This window comes from Lampris incognitus, chromosome 21 (genome assembly GCF_029633865.1).
Source record: "Lampris incognitus isolate fLamInc1 chromosome 21, fLamInc1.hap2, whole genome shotgun sequence".
Lineage (NCBI taxonomy): Eukaryota > Metazoa > Chordata > Actinopteri > Lampriformes > Lampridae > Lampris > Lampris incognitus.
In genome coordinates, this window is record NC_079231.1 from 4826934 (window position 1) to 4845323 (window position 18390).

General features: G+C 42.7%; 1 protein-coding gene across 2 annotated transcripts in view; it reads right to left on the reverse strand.

Moving 5' to 3' along the window:
• Positions 1-5091: 5091 nt before the first annotated feature.
• LOC130131346 (E3 ubiquitin-protein ligase HECW2-like) overlaps positions 5092-18390 on the reverse strand; it is a 59909-nt gene continuing 46610 nt past the window's right edge. The window contains exons 20-33 of one of the 2 annotated variants that reach the window (XM_056301006.1): positions 18005-18142; positions 16377-16473; positions 16121-16204; positions 15911-16020; positions 15394-15514; positions 15071-15184; positions 14322-14474; positions 13899-13997; positions 13312-13441; positions 11415-11561; positions 11162-11276; positions 10656-10741; positions 10438-10550; positions 5092-8118 (exon numbers count right to left, since the gene is read on the reverse strand). In XM_056301006.1, coding sequence (XP_056156981.1) covers positions 8007-8118; positions 10438-10550; positions 10656-10741; positions 11162-11276; positions 11415-11561; positions 13312-13441; positions 13899-13997; positions 14322-14474; positions 15071-15184; positions 15394-15514; positions 15911-16020; positions 16121-16204; positions 16377-16473; positions 18005-18142 — 1619 coding nt within the window. In that variant the 3' untranslated portion in view covers positions 5092-8006. The remainder of the gene's footprint in view (positions 8119-10437; positions 10551-10655; positions 10742-11161; positions 11277-11414; positions 11562-13311; positions 13442-13898; positions 13998-14321; positions 14475-15070; positions 15185-15393; positions 15515-15910; positions 16021-16120; positions 16205-16376; positions 16474-18004; positions 18143-18390) is intronic. The other variant, XM_056301007.1, reaches the window with a different exon arrangement.

Consider the following 18390-nt stretch of genomic DNA (forward strand, 5'->3'; position numbering starts at 1 on the left):
CCAACTCCAACAAGAGTTTAATCTCACGAGAAGTGGCTTTTACAGATTCCTACAGATAAGGCACAGTTTACAAACACACTCTGAATGGCAACAGACATGTAAAGTACCGATCGTGTGGGGGACCTCCCGCGCTCCTGATCGACCTTGGGGTGGAGCCTGGAAGGGCCAGCTGCAGCTGTCGTTTCATTTCTTTAATCACGTCTGCTACCAGGGTCTGCACTTCCTGCTGTAGCTGAGGAGCTTGTGTTGATGGCGTGGCCGAGGCTATCTCTCTTCCAGGATTCTCATCAGCCCAGGAAATGCGCCTGACTTTCCCTTTCCCCTCCGCATCTCGACCCAGGGTTGCTTTGTGGTTATACTCATGGGCCTCTGCAAGCTTCTGGGCTTCTGCCAGTGTTTTTGGATCAGCGTTCATGACTTCACAGGCAACCTGCTGATTTCGGAGCCCCTTGAGGAACGCATCCGCTGCCAGCTGTTCCTGTAGCTCTAGGTCGACCCCGGGGTAGGCTAGCGTGATGAGCCGGCGGACCTCTTCTGCAAACTCAGCCTAGGAGGCCTCCTTCTGCTGACGGACCTCGCTCAGGTTACGCCGCGCGGTGGAAGGTGGAATGTGCTTCCCATAGCGCTGTCTCAACTGCTCTGTGAGACGCTGATAGTCTTCTCTCATATGTTCTGGCAGAGAACTGATAAACCGTACTGCAGGGCCTCTCAGCCGCTCGTGAAGCCCGTCCAACCGGTCTGCAATGGTCCATCCCTTCTTCCAGGCCATCCTCTCGAAAGGCACAATGAACGCATTCCAGTCCTCACTTCCGTCGAAAGGGGCCAGAAGCTTCGTACTGGGGCAACATGCAGACGCGTGGGGTTGACCAGGTTGGGGGTGACTTTGGAAATGGCTGTTACTGCTGGCGCAGAGCTGTGATTTCCCAGACCATTGTCGGCCCACCTATTGACTGTGCTGGCAGGGAAGTTCACGTTGACAGGGGTGGTGATGAACCTATTAGAATTAGATGTTCTGTCTTCTCCTCTGTGCCGTCGGCGGGCAGCTGGTTCCATATCTGTGTATTCTTGCCATCCATGATGAACCTATTAGGTGTTGGATAATCACCTCTTCTGTCTTCTCTGTGCCGTCGGCAGCCAGCTGATTCCACATCTGTGTATTCTTCTCTGTCCCAACTAACCAATGGTGTGCTGTGGGAGTGTCGCTGGATCACGCCGAGAACAGGAGCGAAGTCAGGGGCTTGTTGGGAAGCTGGGGTCGACAGTCCTCCAGCTGCAGTGTCCCCTTGGTGTGGGGTGCCGTTTGGAGAGGGCAGGAGGGCCCAGGTGTGCACTCGCATCTCCACCACCATTGTCTGCGCCAACAGGTTGCTGTGTTGCGGTTCCAGCCCCCTCCTTCTTCATTATCCCCACCTGCTCCGTCCTTAGCTGCTCCTGCATTTGTTGCACTTGCTGCATTTGCAGCACAAGCTGCGTTTGTTGCGTTTGCAAAAACTGTTGCGTTTGCATGTGTTGCATGAACTGTTGCATTTGCAACATCATTGGCTGTAGCCATACTGGTGCCTGCTGCTGCGGCGGCATCCCTTCCCCTTCAGCTAGCTCTCCCTGGTCATTCTCTCCGTTCTCCCCCCACCTCCTCTTTGCCTTCTCTCCTTCTCTTCCTCCGCGTATCCAGGTTTGAACCGGCGCCCGCGCGATGAAAGGCGCCGACACGCAGCGTTAGCGTTCCGAAGCTAGCTCGCTAACTGGCTGTGTGCCTGAACTAGCTAGCTAGCCTTAGCACAGACGGCTAGGCTACTGGACTTGTTCCGAGACTTCTTCTGACAGACACAATCCCACTCCTGGCACCATTTGCCGCGGGCTGGTATTTACGCCTCAGTGTCGACGAGCGGCGTGGGCGAATACACGATGCCGCGACACACCGGGCGGCCGTTAGCTACTGTTGGCTAGCGATGGCGGCTAGCGACCGCGCTATGCTAACCCGCCGTCCCGACGCTAACTTGATGTTTGTAGACTCACCCTTTCGGTGTTCAGCGACGAAAGGGGGTCTAGCTGATCCCTCTCCGGCTCTCTGCCGGTATGGGGGGGTTTGCTTGCTCGGGGCTGTAACCTGGCGGGAGGAGCAGCTCGACTCACGTCGCTACCTGCAGGACTCCGGATAACAACTGTTTCCGCTTCCGGGTCAAGCTGGCTACCCCCTGTCCCGACAATCTAGCTCGCTATTCGCCCCATTATTTCATTGGTTGCTGTGCAGGCTACAATGCATTTGATTTGCGCTGCAACGTACCCTTTGATTGGATTAAAGTGCGAATATTCTTCCTGATCAAGTCTGCGTGCTTCATTTTGACCCAGTTTCTTAGAGCGGACGGGAACGGGTGAAACGTCTCTTTACCGTAAGTGTTGCAATATGGGGGCATTAGCGGGGCTCCAGGGATTCCGTCTGCTATTGCGTCGTGACCACGGTCATGACAGACCTAGTAGGCTACAGGGCGCCCCTAGCGGCATCTGTGAGATACGCGTCAGTGAACGCGTGTAAGTGACTTGCGGAAGCGTGTCCACAGACACGTAAAGAGGAGGCGACCGGTCTGGGGATTCCTGACTAAAAAAATGCGGAAAGGAGGTAAAAGTGACCCCCCCCTGCCCCCCATTCCGGCACCCCCCGACAAGAACTAGGGCCAAAATAAGAGCGGTCTGAGAAGTCTGCATCGCAAATACACAAAAGATGTGTTGTGTTGTTCAGTGTTTCTCAACCGGGGGTCCGCGGACCCCTAGTGGTCGATGGTGTAATTGTAAGGGGTCCGTGAAAATAAAATATCTTTAAAAAAAAAAGATCCTATGACATTTATAGAAATAGGATTATTTTACTCAAATGTGACTGAGACCTTTATCTACCTAAACTATAAAGGGTAACAGGACTTTTTTCTCTAATTACATCTGTTTCACAAGTGTCATTTATTGTATTTTAAGTTACTGCATAAAAATTCTGTTGTTACATATATCTGAAAGTTACTGAATACATATTCTGTTTTGTTACACATATCTGAAAGTTACTGAATACATATTCTGTTTTGCTACATATATCTGAAAGTTACTGAATACATGTTCTGTGTTGTTACATATATCTGAAAGTTACTGAATATATATTCTGTTTTGTTACATATATCTGAAAGTTACTGAATACATATTCTGTGTTGTTACATATATCTGAAAGTTACTGAATACATATTCTGTTTTGTTACATATATCTGAAAGTTACTGAATACATATTCTGTTTTGTTACATATATCTGAAAGTTACTGAATACATATTCTGTTTTGTTACATATATCTGAAAGTTACTGAATACATATTCTGTTTTGTTACATATATCTGAAAGTTACTGAATACATATTCTGTGTTGTTACATATATCTGAAAGTTACTGAATACATATTCTGTTTTGTTACATATATCTGAAAGTTACTGAATACATATTCTGTTTTGTTACATATATCTGAAAGTTACTGAATACATATTCTGTTTTGCTACATATATCTGAAAGTTACTGAATACATATTCTGTTTTGTTACATATATCTGAAAGTTACTGAATACATATTCTGTGTTGTTACATATATCTGAAAGTTACTGAATACATATTCTGTGTTGTTACATATATCTGAAAGTTACTGAATACATATTCTGTTTTGTTACATATATCTGAAAGTTACTGCATAAGAATTATGTTTTGTTAACTATATCTAAGTTACAACTGAAAGCTCTTATTTTTGCCCCAGAGTGAATAAATGCTATAATGCAATTTAAAATGCAGTTTCTACAGTTTCTATCAAATTGCAACCCCCTCCCCCAAGATCAGGTGGAGGGGTCCTCAGGGTAGATCCAAAATACGCAGGGGGTCCAGGACCCCAAAAAGCTTGAGAACCACTGGGGTAGATGGTTAATAGCGTTTTGCTTTGCGTGTTTCATTATGGCTTAAAATGTTTTTTAAAACGTTTTAATATTTTTATTTAATATTTTATTTTATGCGGCCTGCCCAGGGTGCCTGCTGGCATAGGCTCCAGCATCCCCGCGACCCTGATTAGGATAAGCTGCTTGGGTAATGGACGGATGGATGGATGTTCATTAGTCGCTGTCCCGTCACCATTTGTTGCCATTAATGCCGGATGTCTGGCCACATGAGTAGCTGAACGAGGTGGTGTCCATGGCAACTCATGGCCTCTTACGTCGACAAATCCAACCTACCACTTTAACTTCTAACAGATGAACAGGAGACGAACACGAATCTTCACTTCCATTTATTGTTCTATTCACTTCATTACAATCATTAGAGTGACATGAAGGAGGGGGGAGGGGGGCTTTGCATAGAGAAAGTGGAGCGGAGGCCAGATCTGGAGCCAAATACCATTTGAAATGCTTCCAAATACCCATTAGTGCTTGATAAATCTGGCCTGGTGGATGGCGAAGAGCATCCATCCCCCCATGCCACCCTACTGGGAAACGATTTCAGACGTTATTTCGACCCTTTCCAGCCTCTGACAAGGAAACAGGCAGGCAATTACCAGTGGCGACAATTTCATGTCTAAGAGAAGTGCTAACAAAGGTCTTTCTATAAAAAGTGAGCAGGACTGTACAGACATAGTGACTGGTTAAGTTTGAGGCAGCCACGAGATATTTGTTTATGTGGCAGTGGAGGGAAGCTGGGAGACGGACCCGTGTAAGGCCCAGACCTTTTGTACATTCTGTGCAAATGGAGGAGAGGTTAGCGCATTCACGAAGAATACACAATACCAGCTGAATCCACGGCGAGCCGTCCGGGGAGCTAGCTTTTGTTTTCGGGGCCTCGGTTTTATTTGTTTACTTATTTTGTCCCAACTCGAGCTTCGCCGTCGTCGGCCGGATCCACCCCAGGGTAAAGCGCTTCTTCTCGAAGAAGTGTCTTTGCTCCCGTATTGAATTGTGTTCCGATGAACCTTTAACGCCTCAAGACAAAAAAAAACGATAACTGGGAGCACACCGACTCCAGGGCTCATTCATTAAAGTCAGCCGAGAGATGTCAACGATTCAAATGGTTTGGAAGAAAAAAGGACGAGCTCTGAATGCAGCTCGGCTGTACGTGAATTCAGCCTGTTTATTCATCCTCGGGTCACTAACAGAACAAACACGTCAGACATTCACCGATATAAACTGTCCATCGTAAAGTTACCAATCCTAACTTTGGTGTGAATTAGGCTTTTCGTATAAAATGTGGGTCAGAACATGACAGCGTTTGTGTTACCTTGGTAACCAGGTGGCTGGATTAACTTAATATTGTGGATGTTGTGGTCCAGTATGTTGGCAGCTGTAGTTCAGTGTGGCAGTGTGTTCAGGGCAAAACAGGGTTGCATTCATAGTGCGTGGGAATGTCACTGAAGACGCGGAGTATATTTTACGTTAACGATGTTCCCTTCAGGCTTCACAGAGACACACTTCATTTGAAACGTTCATACTTTTCTCAGCAGAGTTGTATCGTTTAACTGTTCACGTGTACTGTTTATAAATGGGATTACCATGGCTGCTCTCTTGGTTTGTGACCTTAACTCGCAGGAAAACCCGATTAAACTGAACTAACTTAGACCAACATTTCAGTTAACCCCAATGTCTTGTTGAAACGAGTGCAAATTCATATTAACAAAATGTGAGTCCAGTTCTTAGTTACCACATCAAAACAATTTAACAGGTTACATACATTGTGTAGCTAAATGAGATTTCAGCTTCATAAATACGTATATAATTGTGTAAGTGCTTATAGCAAACACACAAGTGATTACAAAGTGTCCAACGTCACAAGTTTGAATAAAGGAAATTCCATTCGAGATTTGCTTTTGAAAACCTCCCGAATAGCTTTGTGTGAAAGAGCGACGCAATGACAACATTTAAAAGAAAAAAGTAAAACGTGTAAGCATGAACCATTGCCAAAATGCTAAGGCAAAGGTTTCTATCACTTGATGGTGCCAGCAAAAGAGTTGTAAAACGGAGTTGAGGTCAGTTCATTATCACGGGGGGAAAAAAAACAACTTTTCCAACACATTCGAAAGTAATTACAAATAAGTTTCCCGTCTTCAATTAATTCTTGTATTGTTAATACCGGAAGATGTGAAGTTACAGTCCTGAAGATTGTTGTTCTTGTCGATATAAAGACAGTTACTGACACCTCTGGAGATATGTGATATGATATCTATTCGACATGAACATCGTTTTCAGAGCTTTTGGGGCAGCGCCTACACCTAACACCTCAAACCCCCAAATATATAAAACCGGTTCAACCTGGGTTTTGGCCATCAATGGTTGTAGTATGTGATGGTGAGTTTTCATACAAACTTGATCTGCCTCGATATCTACAACAAACGACTTCAAACGTGTCTGTGCCTGGCCTACTTTTCTGTAATTGGCCCCCAATTTCCCCCCCAGGAAAGTCCTATACATCACTAACCGTTAACATTTGCAATTGTGAGTGTTCATAATATGAATATCAGAATTAGCTGTCGACTTAAACGTGCCAGAAAAAGTGAATATCAAAAAGGGCATTTGTTGCATGTAAATCTTTAGGATTGTAACTTTCTTAGGTTTGGTGACATTTCTGATCTGGGTCACCTGGTCTGAGGACATTCATTTCACTTTAACACGTAGGAAAAAGACTTATATTAAAATCTTATTTTTTGAATCATTCAACACTTCCCTGACTGAACATACAACATTGCCCAGTCAATTTAGATAAAACGTACAAAAGTTCCACCCACAAAAACCCATCTGAACTCGGAGTAACATAATTGAAAGGATTTTGATTACCAGTTGACCAATATTTAGTATATATATATATATATATATATTAAAAAAAAATTCAACCCACAGTCAAAAAGTCATTTGTATCTCAACTTTTCATCCAAGTTATTAGAAAATCCTTTCTTTTCTTTTTTTGGCATATTAATACACTAACAACAATTCCAAAGCTTTTTTTTCTGGACTCCAAAATCAGATCGAGGCAAGGTTCAGCATAACGTCCCACTTACTAAAAAGAGTGGCCCTCAAAAGGCTTTAACATAGAAATCCAGTCAACAAGAATGCAGTTACCTTAGTGTTCAGGTGTTATTGAACCACAGACGTAAAATTCTGGCCACGTTTTCCCTGCATGTTGAGATCCAACAAATTTCATTCGAACAAATAAAATAATGATAATAATAATAATTAGTGTTGAAATTACGGCCAGGGATGAGGCTATGTGGTGTTGTATGATGGAGACATGTTAAATGGAGCAAAAGTCTGCTGCTATTGAAGTACAATGTCAGCATTTAGAGCGATCATGTCTTGAAACAACAACAATCCATCTTGTTATTTCAGTCATCACTGTTATAAAACACAAGACACATACTCCGTGTGGAAGACAGGCAATCTTTGCTGTGGTTAAAAACTTGACTGTCTTAACATCCAGAACTACAACTTCACCAGTATCCAAGGAAAAAGCAGATCTGTAACTTAATCACCATTCTACTCCCCCGTTGGGTAAACCTTGGTGATTACGATTCGGGGCCCGGTTGAGTCCACAGAGCAGGTGGCTGAGCTCACTAGCCAGCCAGTTGACGGTTTGAATGAAAGTTTGGTTATTTTTGCTTTGTTCATGCTGTATTGGCTTAATTGCGTGTGATGATGTGCTTAACAAGCATTTACACCACTATTTTCAGCTCTTTATATGATAGACTGGTCAGTCAGAAATCACATCACAGCCCATGGAGGTCACGCTTCCTTCTTCCAGGTCTCCATGACAAATATTTAAGCTTTATGTAACCTGGTTAATCCCAAATCTTTGTCAGTGTAAAGTATCCAGAATATTAAACCTGCAACCCTTATAAAAGGATCAAAGTTCATTTTTAATAAAAATGTTTATCCAGTTTTTGTTTTGTTTTTTCCTTAAGATCCTGTTCCAGTTAAATCACCGTTGGCTGTTCCCATCAACATCAGCTGTCCTCTGTGGGTAAGGCTCATTCCAGGCCAAATGTACTGGTCTCCTCCACAGCGGTCAGCATCTTCTCATACAGCATAGAGAACGACGGGTAGGGGGGTAGATCCAGCCGGTTGAAGCAGGTATGAGCTCTGTGGAGGAGCACACCTATTATTATCTGGCACATGAAATAAATAGTTAAATAATTAAATAGTGGTTATTTGAAAGTTCTTCCACAATTCAAGCCTATTAATGTTAAATATGCTGTTTGATACATTCGTGTAACCAGCCATTTTTATCTTGCAAGGATTGAGGAAAGGCAACCTAGTTGGTAGTCTAGGCTACTGTTCATAGCTCTGAATAGGTTCACAAGTCATGGCAGTGGCCTGGTGTGCAAATTATACAATGATAATTTTGTTAATGGGATCTTATGATTTAACAACATCATACAGAAATATTTTAAGCATACTGCATAAATTCAGGCCATGTATATATATATATATATATATATATATATATACACACACACACACACACACACAACTGTATGTATGAATTCAGAGGTGCCAACTGTTGTTGTTTACCTGTAGCAGCTACAGAATTCGACCTTCTGCTACGGGACTATGAGGAAGATATCAAATCCTACTTCTTTTTTTGTTTGTTTCCCAGTCCTATTTATTCTTCATTCAATTATTTGTCAAACCAGTAGCAGGTTTTGAATCCTGTATCCAATGAGAAGTCAAAATCTCACCCCTCCCAGTAGGCCTAAACCAATCAGGGGAGTTCTCTGTCACGGAGCAGGCCTACTGCCTGTCAATGTCAATCATGTACACAGTTTTTCATCACTGGATCTTAGTGGTGGATACACTAAATAGTTTTCAATTTGATATTTACTTCACCTTTTAGGTACAACAGTACTTCTTAACATCAACTTTGGGATAATCTCGATTTCATTTAAATGCATAGATTAACAACTGCAGTACATTTTACTCTCCTCGGCGTGCCGCCAGGTACTTTGGAAGCAGCAATCTTTATAAATACTTACATTTATTAAACAGATTCAATGAAAAAATATTTTTACATGCATAGTTTTCAACAATACAAATCTTGTCAGTTACGATGGGCAAACTCATGCACACGCATGAAGCTAGTTTAAGGGACGCGTTACGGGAGGGAAGGGGGAAGCAGCGCGCGGGGGGGTTTGGTAGTGTACTCCTGCTTTATATCACAGTACTAGTTAAAGTGGATCTGTAAAGAGTTTGAACGGAAAATATTTTTGATTTTGGACGAGTAGCATCATCTACAGAACAAGTAGTTTTTCAAAAAAAATCAAGGTCACTTGTCAAATGGGTTAAATAGTTAATGTCAAGCCTTGTTAAAGATAGCTACCGATATAAGTGCTTTGGAGATGTAGTGAAAATCAGTGGCGCTTCATCTTGTGGGATGACTGTGGCTATCGCTAACCCGAAAAAATAATTGTATAAAAAAATCCTATGAGTATTTCAATCTACTACTACTAGTACTTTCGGCTGCTCCCGTTGGGGGTCGCCACAGCGGATCATCCGTTTCCATTTCTTCCTGTCTTCTGCATCTTCCTCTGTCACACCAGCCACCTGCATGTCCTCCCTCACCACATCCATAAACCTCCTCTTTGGCCTTCCTCTTTTCCTCTTCCCTGGCAGCTCCATATTCAGTATTCTTCTCCCAATATACCCAGCATCTCTCCTCCACACATGCCCAAACCATCTCAATCTTGTCTCTCTTGCTTTGTCTCCAAACTGTCCAACCTGAGCTGTCCCTCTAATATAATCGTTCCTAATCCTGTCCTTCTTCATCACTCCCAGTGAAAATCTTAGCATCTTTAACTCTGCCACCTCCAGCTCCACCTCCTGTCTTTTCGTCAGTGCCACTGTCTCCAAACCATATAACACTATGAGTATTTCAATCTAAAAAGATTTATATGTCATATGTTAAGTACTAGACATGTTAAAAATCTGCAACTGGCCATTATACATGCACTAAGCTACACGGCTGAACTGAACCCGCATGTTTAGAAGCTGCCGTGTTTGAATCTAAAAAAGTTATTTAATCACATGCTTTGAAATTAAAGTTAAAATGAGCCATGTGTACTCAAGAGAAAAAGGGCTTTTTTTTCAATGACTCGAGCACATTTAAAACGTTCCTTTTTTCCCTGCGGTGAATTTTTCTGCAACAAATTTTAGTTTGTAGGGACAAACTGTGTTTTTATCCTTGCTGCTAGGGTTTTCAACCTTGCAATGCTGGCACCTCTATGTGTGTGTGTGCGTATAGGTGTAAATATGTATAATTTATGCACTGATTAAATGTAATGAGGAGTTTTGTATCTTGATAAAATACACATATGTAATGAGGAATTTGCATAGATATGCAGATCACATACAAACTGTTTTTGTTTGCAGTCTGATATGCTGCTATAACCCACAGCCACATACCTAGGCAGGGAGGTGACTTTGCCCCACTTCTCAACACAGAATCTGCGGGGCCCGTTGCTACCCCTAAGCGAGGCAAACCCCTCATATGGAATACTGGATGTCCCAGTCACAAACTTGAGCAATGCAGAGGTAGAGTAGAGGCAGGGTTAATATTGTCATTAAGCCAAACAGGGTAACGAGGAATCATAGTGGTGTTTGTAACGCTCACAGAGACTCACCTGCAGCAGCCTCAGTCTCTGCTCATTGTTGAACCTCTCCACTGCTGCCCAGAACCATCGGATCACAATGTGGTTGTCATGGTAACCTGGAGGTAGAGCAGAATCCACAAAGCAACGGTTTATGTTGAAAAACTGAACGTAGTAACTTCAGGCCCTAGCATTTGAGGAGACCGCCAAGTGGAACAATTTCCAAACCTGCCCGTCTCTCTCACACCTATAATTTGATCCCAAAACTACACCCAAATTTAATGATCCATGTGAAAGAAATCAGGTCAAAGCAAAAGCAATGTATCGATAAAAATCAATCAAGACACATTTCAGGAACTTGGTACCTGACCCAATTCATGAGTAAGAACATTTGTTGAGGGTAGTTATACACACATCAGAGAATGTGCTGGCCTAGGTCTAATCATTATTAGGTTTACATTTTCTTTGTGGGGAATTTAATTTTCCTGCACACAGTTATACGAATAGTAGTTCCTCTAAATCTCTCCATCACTCATCACCTCCTCTGTACTCCGTGTTGTTCCTCCAGTCTGACAGGTCAATCTCAGCAGTGCCAGCAATCACTAGCTCCAGTTCCCTGGCATCAAACACCGACACAAGCCTGGCATCTACCACCTGAGAAGCATGTGCACAACACATATATAGAGGCAAACTGGGGGAAAAATTGACAAACTATTTTTCAACGATTGAAACCACACACAGACTGACACAGTGACAAAGAACAAATGGTCAAACGAAGAAAGACACACATACCTCATAAAAGCCTCGGACCAGGCTCTCTGTCTGCTGGACCACTCCTCTTTCTATTCTCCACTTCACCATCCGTTCAATATATTCCTTCTTGTTCCGCTCTGACACAGGGATGTTGGCTCCGCCTGGCTTCAGCTCCCTCTCTGTTATCTAGAGACAAGGAAAAGAAGTGCACTCAAACACTGAATATAGGAACACCATCATGTAATCAGAAAAAAAACACATTCAAGTGTTTGCCTTCCGAAGTGTCTCTGAGAAAAGGAGCGAAGCGTTTCCAACCATGTTGTAGTTAACCTTCCTGAGATAGGACAAAAACTTCGGGATCGAGAAAGTTTCTCAAAATTTCTTATCCATTAAATGAGTAGAATCTGTGTGTATTTGTGAAATAGGCAAAAAACTCAAGTTGCTTTGCTTGAAATTGAAGTATTTTAACACAGCTCTTGCTAAAACAACACTACTTTAGCAGAATAAACCCCTAATAGACCTATACCAGAGCCTGTTTCTACCCAAATTCACACATGTACGCAGGCCTGCTTTTAACCACTATTGTTAAAACATACTTGCATTATTACATGCACTCAAATATAAACATAGATGAACTAACAGGCTCTACTTTGGTCTGTGATCTTCAGGAAATGTAAAATATAGTGTTGAAATATGATGTAAATTTAAGGGGTTGGTAGCACCATATCTAGCTAACATTATCAAACATAACAGCTGACCTGTCTCTTATGCAATTTTTTCCTCCATATTTAGTTTTATTGTTGTTTAGCTATGGGGGAATGGTGGAGCAGTGGTTGGCGTGCTCATCTCACAGCAAGGGTTTGGGTTCAAGCCCCAGGGTAGTCTAACCTTGGGGGTCATCCCGGGCCATGAGCAGGATGGGCAGTTTGGATAATGAATGAATGCTGTTTAGCTTCTTTTATCCAAATCTGCAGTGAGGAGTCTTGAATTTTCATCTTGTTGGTTTCCTTTTTAGTCTTAATTATGAGCGATATGCAACCAAATTCACTGGTGGCTTGTCTAGCCTGTCTTCCCACCTGCAGCCCAATGACTGCTGGGATAGGCTCCAGCATCCCACGACCCTAAGTAGGATAAGCAGTTTGGATAATGGATGGCTGGATGTAACCAAATTCATATCTTAAGTACCAAGACTGATTGCAACCAACCCAAATAGTCCAAAAAGTATCAAAAAGAACAGTCCAATAAGGTGTGGGAATCACTATCAAGTCCCACCTTCAAATGATGCTTGTTTTTCTGACACATGGTCACAGGAGCACATGGTGTGAGAAGAAGGTAAGATTATTTTCTTTAAAGTAATCTTAATGACATGATCTGTAAATAAAAAATGTGTGTGAATGTGTAGAGAAGCCTTTTGTCAGGTTTTATACAGCTTATTTTGTATGTTCAGAAATTCAGTTTTTACTTTTCGTTGCCGCGATAAGGGGAGGAGGAAGAAGGGGCCCACAGCTCCCATCCCTAAACAGGATGTCCGCTTGGACAACACCTCACACTGGCAAATAATGTGACAAGAAGGGAAGAGGCAGGGTTCCTGGTGCACAGGAACACCCAAAGTGATGTGCAAAAAGTGTAACGTACACCTCTTTTTCACAAAGAGCGCAAAGTGGCAAAGAGGTTATGGGTTCCAGACCAGCATTTAAATGCACGGTGTGGAGGAGGAAGGGCCATGGTGAAAGAGGGCTGAGGAGGAGGTGGCCCTGGAGGATGGATGGATGAAGGGAGGGTGGGCAAGCCTGGGGGGCCTCTGGGCCTCAGAAGAGATATGAAGTGGGGGTTATGGCTCAGAAAGATTAATTTTTCAATTTCAAACCTACACCCCTGTGTGAGAGTCTGCTGTACACACATACAGGTGCATGGAACACTTGTGCGAGAGTCTGACCTGTCCGAAGACCTCTTCATTGACGGTGAATGTCAGGTCCAGCATGTCTTCTATGTCATTGTCCTTCATCCATTGAAGGGACTGGTGAAACTCCTCATCCAAATACTCAAGGTCACTCAGGTCACATTGACTGGAGAGAGAGATAAAATATATTAACACAAAAACATGTGATTATCCAGATGTTATTGGCTGGCTTGGTCACAACGACTGCATGGGCGGGGTGAAAGTACGGGTGTTAGGCCTTAACAAACTAGCTCTAGGTGTGCTTCTGTAGTGGTGGGGGTGTTTTTATTACAAATGAAAAAGAAAAAGCTCTTATGAGAAGTAAATACATGAGGTACAACATCTCCATGACCCTTTGTATGTGTCGATTTTCCTGACACTGGTAGAAAGTGTTAAACTTAAGGAGTGTGTAATAATGGAGAGAAAGAGAAATAAGCAGTTCATTCCTTTGTATGAACATGTTTTTTATGTGTTTCTTTATCAAAGACAGAAAACTTTTGCATTTGTTTGTGTATGCTTGTGTGCATGTCATTGCATTTATATGAAGTTAACACTCAAATCTGTGTGTGTTTAAATTTACATACATGCGCAGTAGGCCTTTGTAGAAAGGTCTGGTGAAGAAGGCGTCTAGCAGGTACTGATGAATCAGGGCCAATCCAAGAATACGACCGCTGAAACGGAACCTGATAAACACACACAAACATCATAATAAACATCATTATAACGTGACTTTATGTTCAAGATTTTATGAAAATTTCAATCGTATATTTTTATCTCACCAATCCCAATGTTTACAAAACCATGTGTACATCTAATTTGAACTGAATGGATGTCGTATATAAAATCTTAGTCAAGTCATTTCGATTTTAATTTGTATAGTGTGAGTTTCTATAAATGTGACATTTTCTGTTGCTAAGTGGTGTGTGTCTATATGAGTCCGGCACCATGTACAATGTGTGAGCAGACGTGTGGGTATCTTTATGTGTGTGCTTTTATACATCTCTCACCATTCATGGTGGTTGTCCACGAAGGCCGACATGGGGCTGATCTGAACTGTGTAGGTGTCATTGGCGGAGTATTCAAACAGACCATAATAAGGGTTGAACAGCTCCCTGGATACTAAAAAGAAGAACTCCCTGGAGGGTCCACTGTAGTCCAACCTGCAGCACACACACACATATAGTTGTAGTGGGCTTTAAGGTAACTTGTAATGTTCATGTATGTTCATGTGCTTTGACCTGAGAATAGTCTAAGGACCTGGTTGATCTGAAATGTGTGGCTCACGTATCTGGTAAAATTAGCCAGTGAAAATGCTAAATGTTACAGTCAACCCCAACATGCTTTACAATTTAATTATTGTGTTGAAAAAGAAAAACAAATCAGTCATTGTTTAGCAAAAACAAAAGGCAGTAACTGATTCAAGCAGATTAACGGTAATATGACCGGGAAGTACAAAACATGTCACTGATGCTGAAATAGAGCTTGTACCCTCTATGAATTCATTTTCAGCTGTCTTGCTCTTTTTCTGTCCTCTCTGTCTACCATAGACTCATTTTTTTCTAATGTTACAGTGAAGGCTAGTTGCTGCCTCTCCCCCCAACACACACACACCAATTCATCTCATTAAACTCATGCATCTCAGACTTTCACCTCAGACTCTGACATATGACTTGCTTATGTGCAGTTCTGTTCCCTATCCTCTCCTTAGCCTCCCTTCTCTCCAAGCTGCATCCCCTCTCCTCCCACAGACACTCACCCCTCCTCCCCTATGAAGCTGACGTAGAGCTTGCTGCGCTGCAGATCCTTACGAGAGTAGCACATAATCTGGTTGAAGGCATCTTCCAGCAGGCGATCACGACGGATGATAAGCCTGTAGGACACACACACACACACACACACACACACACACACACACACACACACACACACACACACACACACACACACACACACACACACCAACAACAAACATGCATTCACATGAAAACTCAACATGAAGAGTGAGGGAGCTGTATGTGAATCCTTTTCTGTAAGGAAGCTGTCCGACAGACACCCCACAAGTGCAAACAAACCACCTACTTTAGCTTCCCTGGCCCTTGACCATAGCCTTTGGTTTCAAGCTTCCTGTAGAAGTTGCGCAGTTTGGCCTCAAAGTCTCTTTTGTAGGGTGCAGGTGCCCTGGCATTGGCTCTCTGGGTTCCTACAAAGAGAGAAAGGAAAAAAGATGATAGGATGGTAGTTATTTCACCAACCAAAGACAGATTTAATACAATTCTGAAACAGCAACCTGTAAAACAGAAAAAAAGGCTTTTTGCAACTGTCCTGATCCATAAGTTGATAGACAAGTCTGTTTAGGTCCAGTGTCTACAAATGTGAATCAAACTTCAACAGCCTCACAAAACAAACAGGAGTCGTATTTAGCTATCAAATACTCTCACTCTTTGTATCAGGAGTGGAGGCAATTAAGCCAGGGGGGTGGGTGTCTGTCCAGCAACGGTATGAATGTTTCACACACAACACGACAATGCAAATCTACTTGAAGATGTGATGAATGTTTGTTAGTCAGTCCATCTGTAACGGTATCTCTTTCTCTCACCTGGTGAGTTCTGCGGGGAGGAGACAGGCGATCCCCGAGGTGACTGACAGTAGCTGTGGTGCAGTAAGGCATGGGGAGGCACGTAGGACATCACCTCATCTTCAAACAGACTGGAGGAGAGGAGAGGTCAGAGAGACGTAGAAACAGAAAATCAACACTCACAAAAAAGAAAGGGAAGAGAAAAAAAGAAAGTAAGATGAGAGCGCTTACCTGAGCAGCATGACCAAGTCGGCATCACCTGAAAGCCTGGCCAGTCCTGTTGCTCCATCAGTGCGGATTAGCTGCACCTTCTCCCTGTTGACAAGGTTAAATTGAATACAAATTAGTCATTATGTTTCTCAAGAGTTGCATGGGGTTCTTACAGAAGGCACATTTTTAAGGGAAAAAAAATCAGTTTGTATCCACATGTATGAGTCAAACACAAAAACTTATACACACATGTATTCTTGCATGTATGTGTGTTGACCTGAGTGAATGGTTCCGGTTGAAGTCTGGCTGCCTCTCCTGTAGGATCTCAAAAATGTTGGGTTGTCTGAGGAAGGCTACAATCTTGTCATTGTAAGCTAGAAGATAAATGGGGATAAATATTTTAGTGCACAGCAAGTAATGCTAATATCGCTAACAAAAACTATGACTAATTATGGTCATCAAGGACCTTTTTTTTATGAAAGCCAAGATGGCACAGATGACATTAAACACGAGCTTTGACTGTATCAACATGCAATACTGTTGAAGAGAAAAAAAAACAAGATTAAAATGTGGTTTAAAACATAAAAACCCTACCAAAATCTCTCTTTATTTTCGTTGACAAAAGGAGGAGACAAAATATTACCTATTTTTTTTCTTTTCTTTTTTTTCTTAATTTACTTTCAGTCACTTTCAGCTGTTTGTGGCTCAGACTGGCTTTATAGTATTGCCACACACAAAGCGGGCAATACTCTTGATCTGATCTTGACTCGGAACTGCTCCACAGCAAATCTGACTGTCACCCCCCTACATCTGTCAGACCACTTTTTTTACTAGTTATGGCAGCTTTCCCAGTTGTCCAGAGGGAACAGTGTATTGCCATTACTGTTGTTTTAACCGTCCAGTTTATCTAGTGCTGCATATTTCATCAATAAGAAATGGTGGTAGGTTAACGTCTTGGTGGTAATGTTAGGTTATTTTTTTCTAGTTATATCAAGCCTACTAGTAAGGCGGTGGTGTTGCATTCTGTAGGCTGTTTTATAGCCTGTGTTTTTCATCAGATAAACTACTTTTTCCCCTTATCCCACCCGATTAACCCAATGGCATATGGCCGGAACTCTTGTCGAATAACTCCCCTGGCTCACGTTTCAACAGGAAGGAGATAGTCGTAACACCAGCTTCCTTCAAACTCGTGCCGGCTGCTCACGCTATTTTACACGCTGAAGCCTCGCATGGATTGCTTTACCTTCAGGCCGTGAAGGAGACGTAGGGAGAATGGTTTCGGTTGCTTGGCTGCAGGCGCCCCGATGGGCCAGAGGGGTTGCTGGAGAACGACGAGTCCCCGAACACTACACTAATCTACAGCCACTATCCCTCGGGTAAGGGTGGCCTAATGACTGCCTTACCCCGTGGATGCTCTGGCCGTGGCCGGTTATGGCGAGTCTGGAATACGAACCTCCCAGCCACATGATGAGCGGATTGCAAGAACGGCAGTTTATTCCACTCGGCCATCAGAACGGCCTAGAGCCGATACTTGATGTAGTCCCACCTCCACATTGAACCCATCCATCACTCCTACTGCACACCTCACCACTGTCACACTTCCCTCATACATATCCTGCACCATTCCTACGTACTTCTCTGCAACTCCCGACTTCCTCACACAATACCACACCTCCTCTCTCGGCACCCTGTCATATGCTTTCTCTAAATCTACAAAGACACAATGTAACTCCTTCTGGTCTTCTCTATACTTCTCCATCAACACTCTCAAAGCAAACACCGCATCTCTGGTGCTCTTTCATGGCATGAAACCATACTGCTGCTCGCTAATCATCACCTCTCCTCTTAACTTAGCTTCTATTACTCTTTCCCATATCTTCATGCTGTGGCTGATCAACTTTATACCTCTGTAGTTGCTACAGTTCTGCACATCACCCTTATTCTGGAAAATCAGTACCAGTATGCTTCTTCTCCCCTCCTCAGGTATCCTCTCACTTTCCAAGATTGTGTTAAACAATCTAGTTAAAAGATTGTTTAACAACCCTGTGTGTTTAACAAACAGTTTTTTTCATCAGATAATGATAAGATAAAATCTTATGTGAAATAAGTTTGACTAAAATGAAAAACAAATGACTGGTTTTGGTTAGACTGCATTGACTGAAATGTTCAATTTAATCTGATGGATAAAAAAGACTAAACTGTCAACAGTTTTCATTGACTAAAACTATAAAATAGTTACGTTTTTTTTTGCTAAGATAAGACTAAGATGCCCAGACTTTTACTCGACTAAA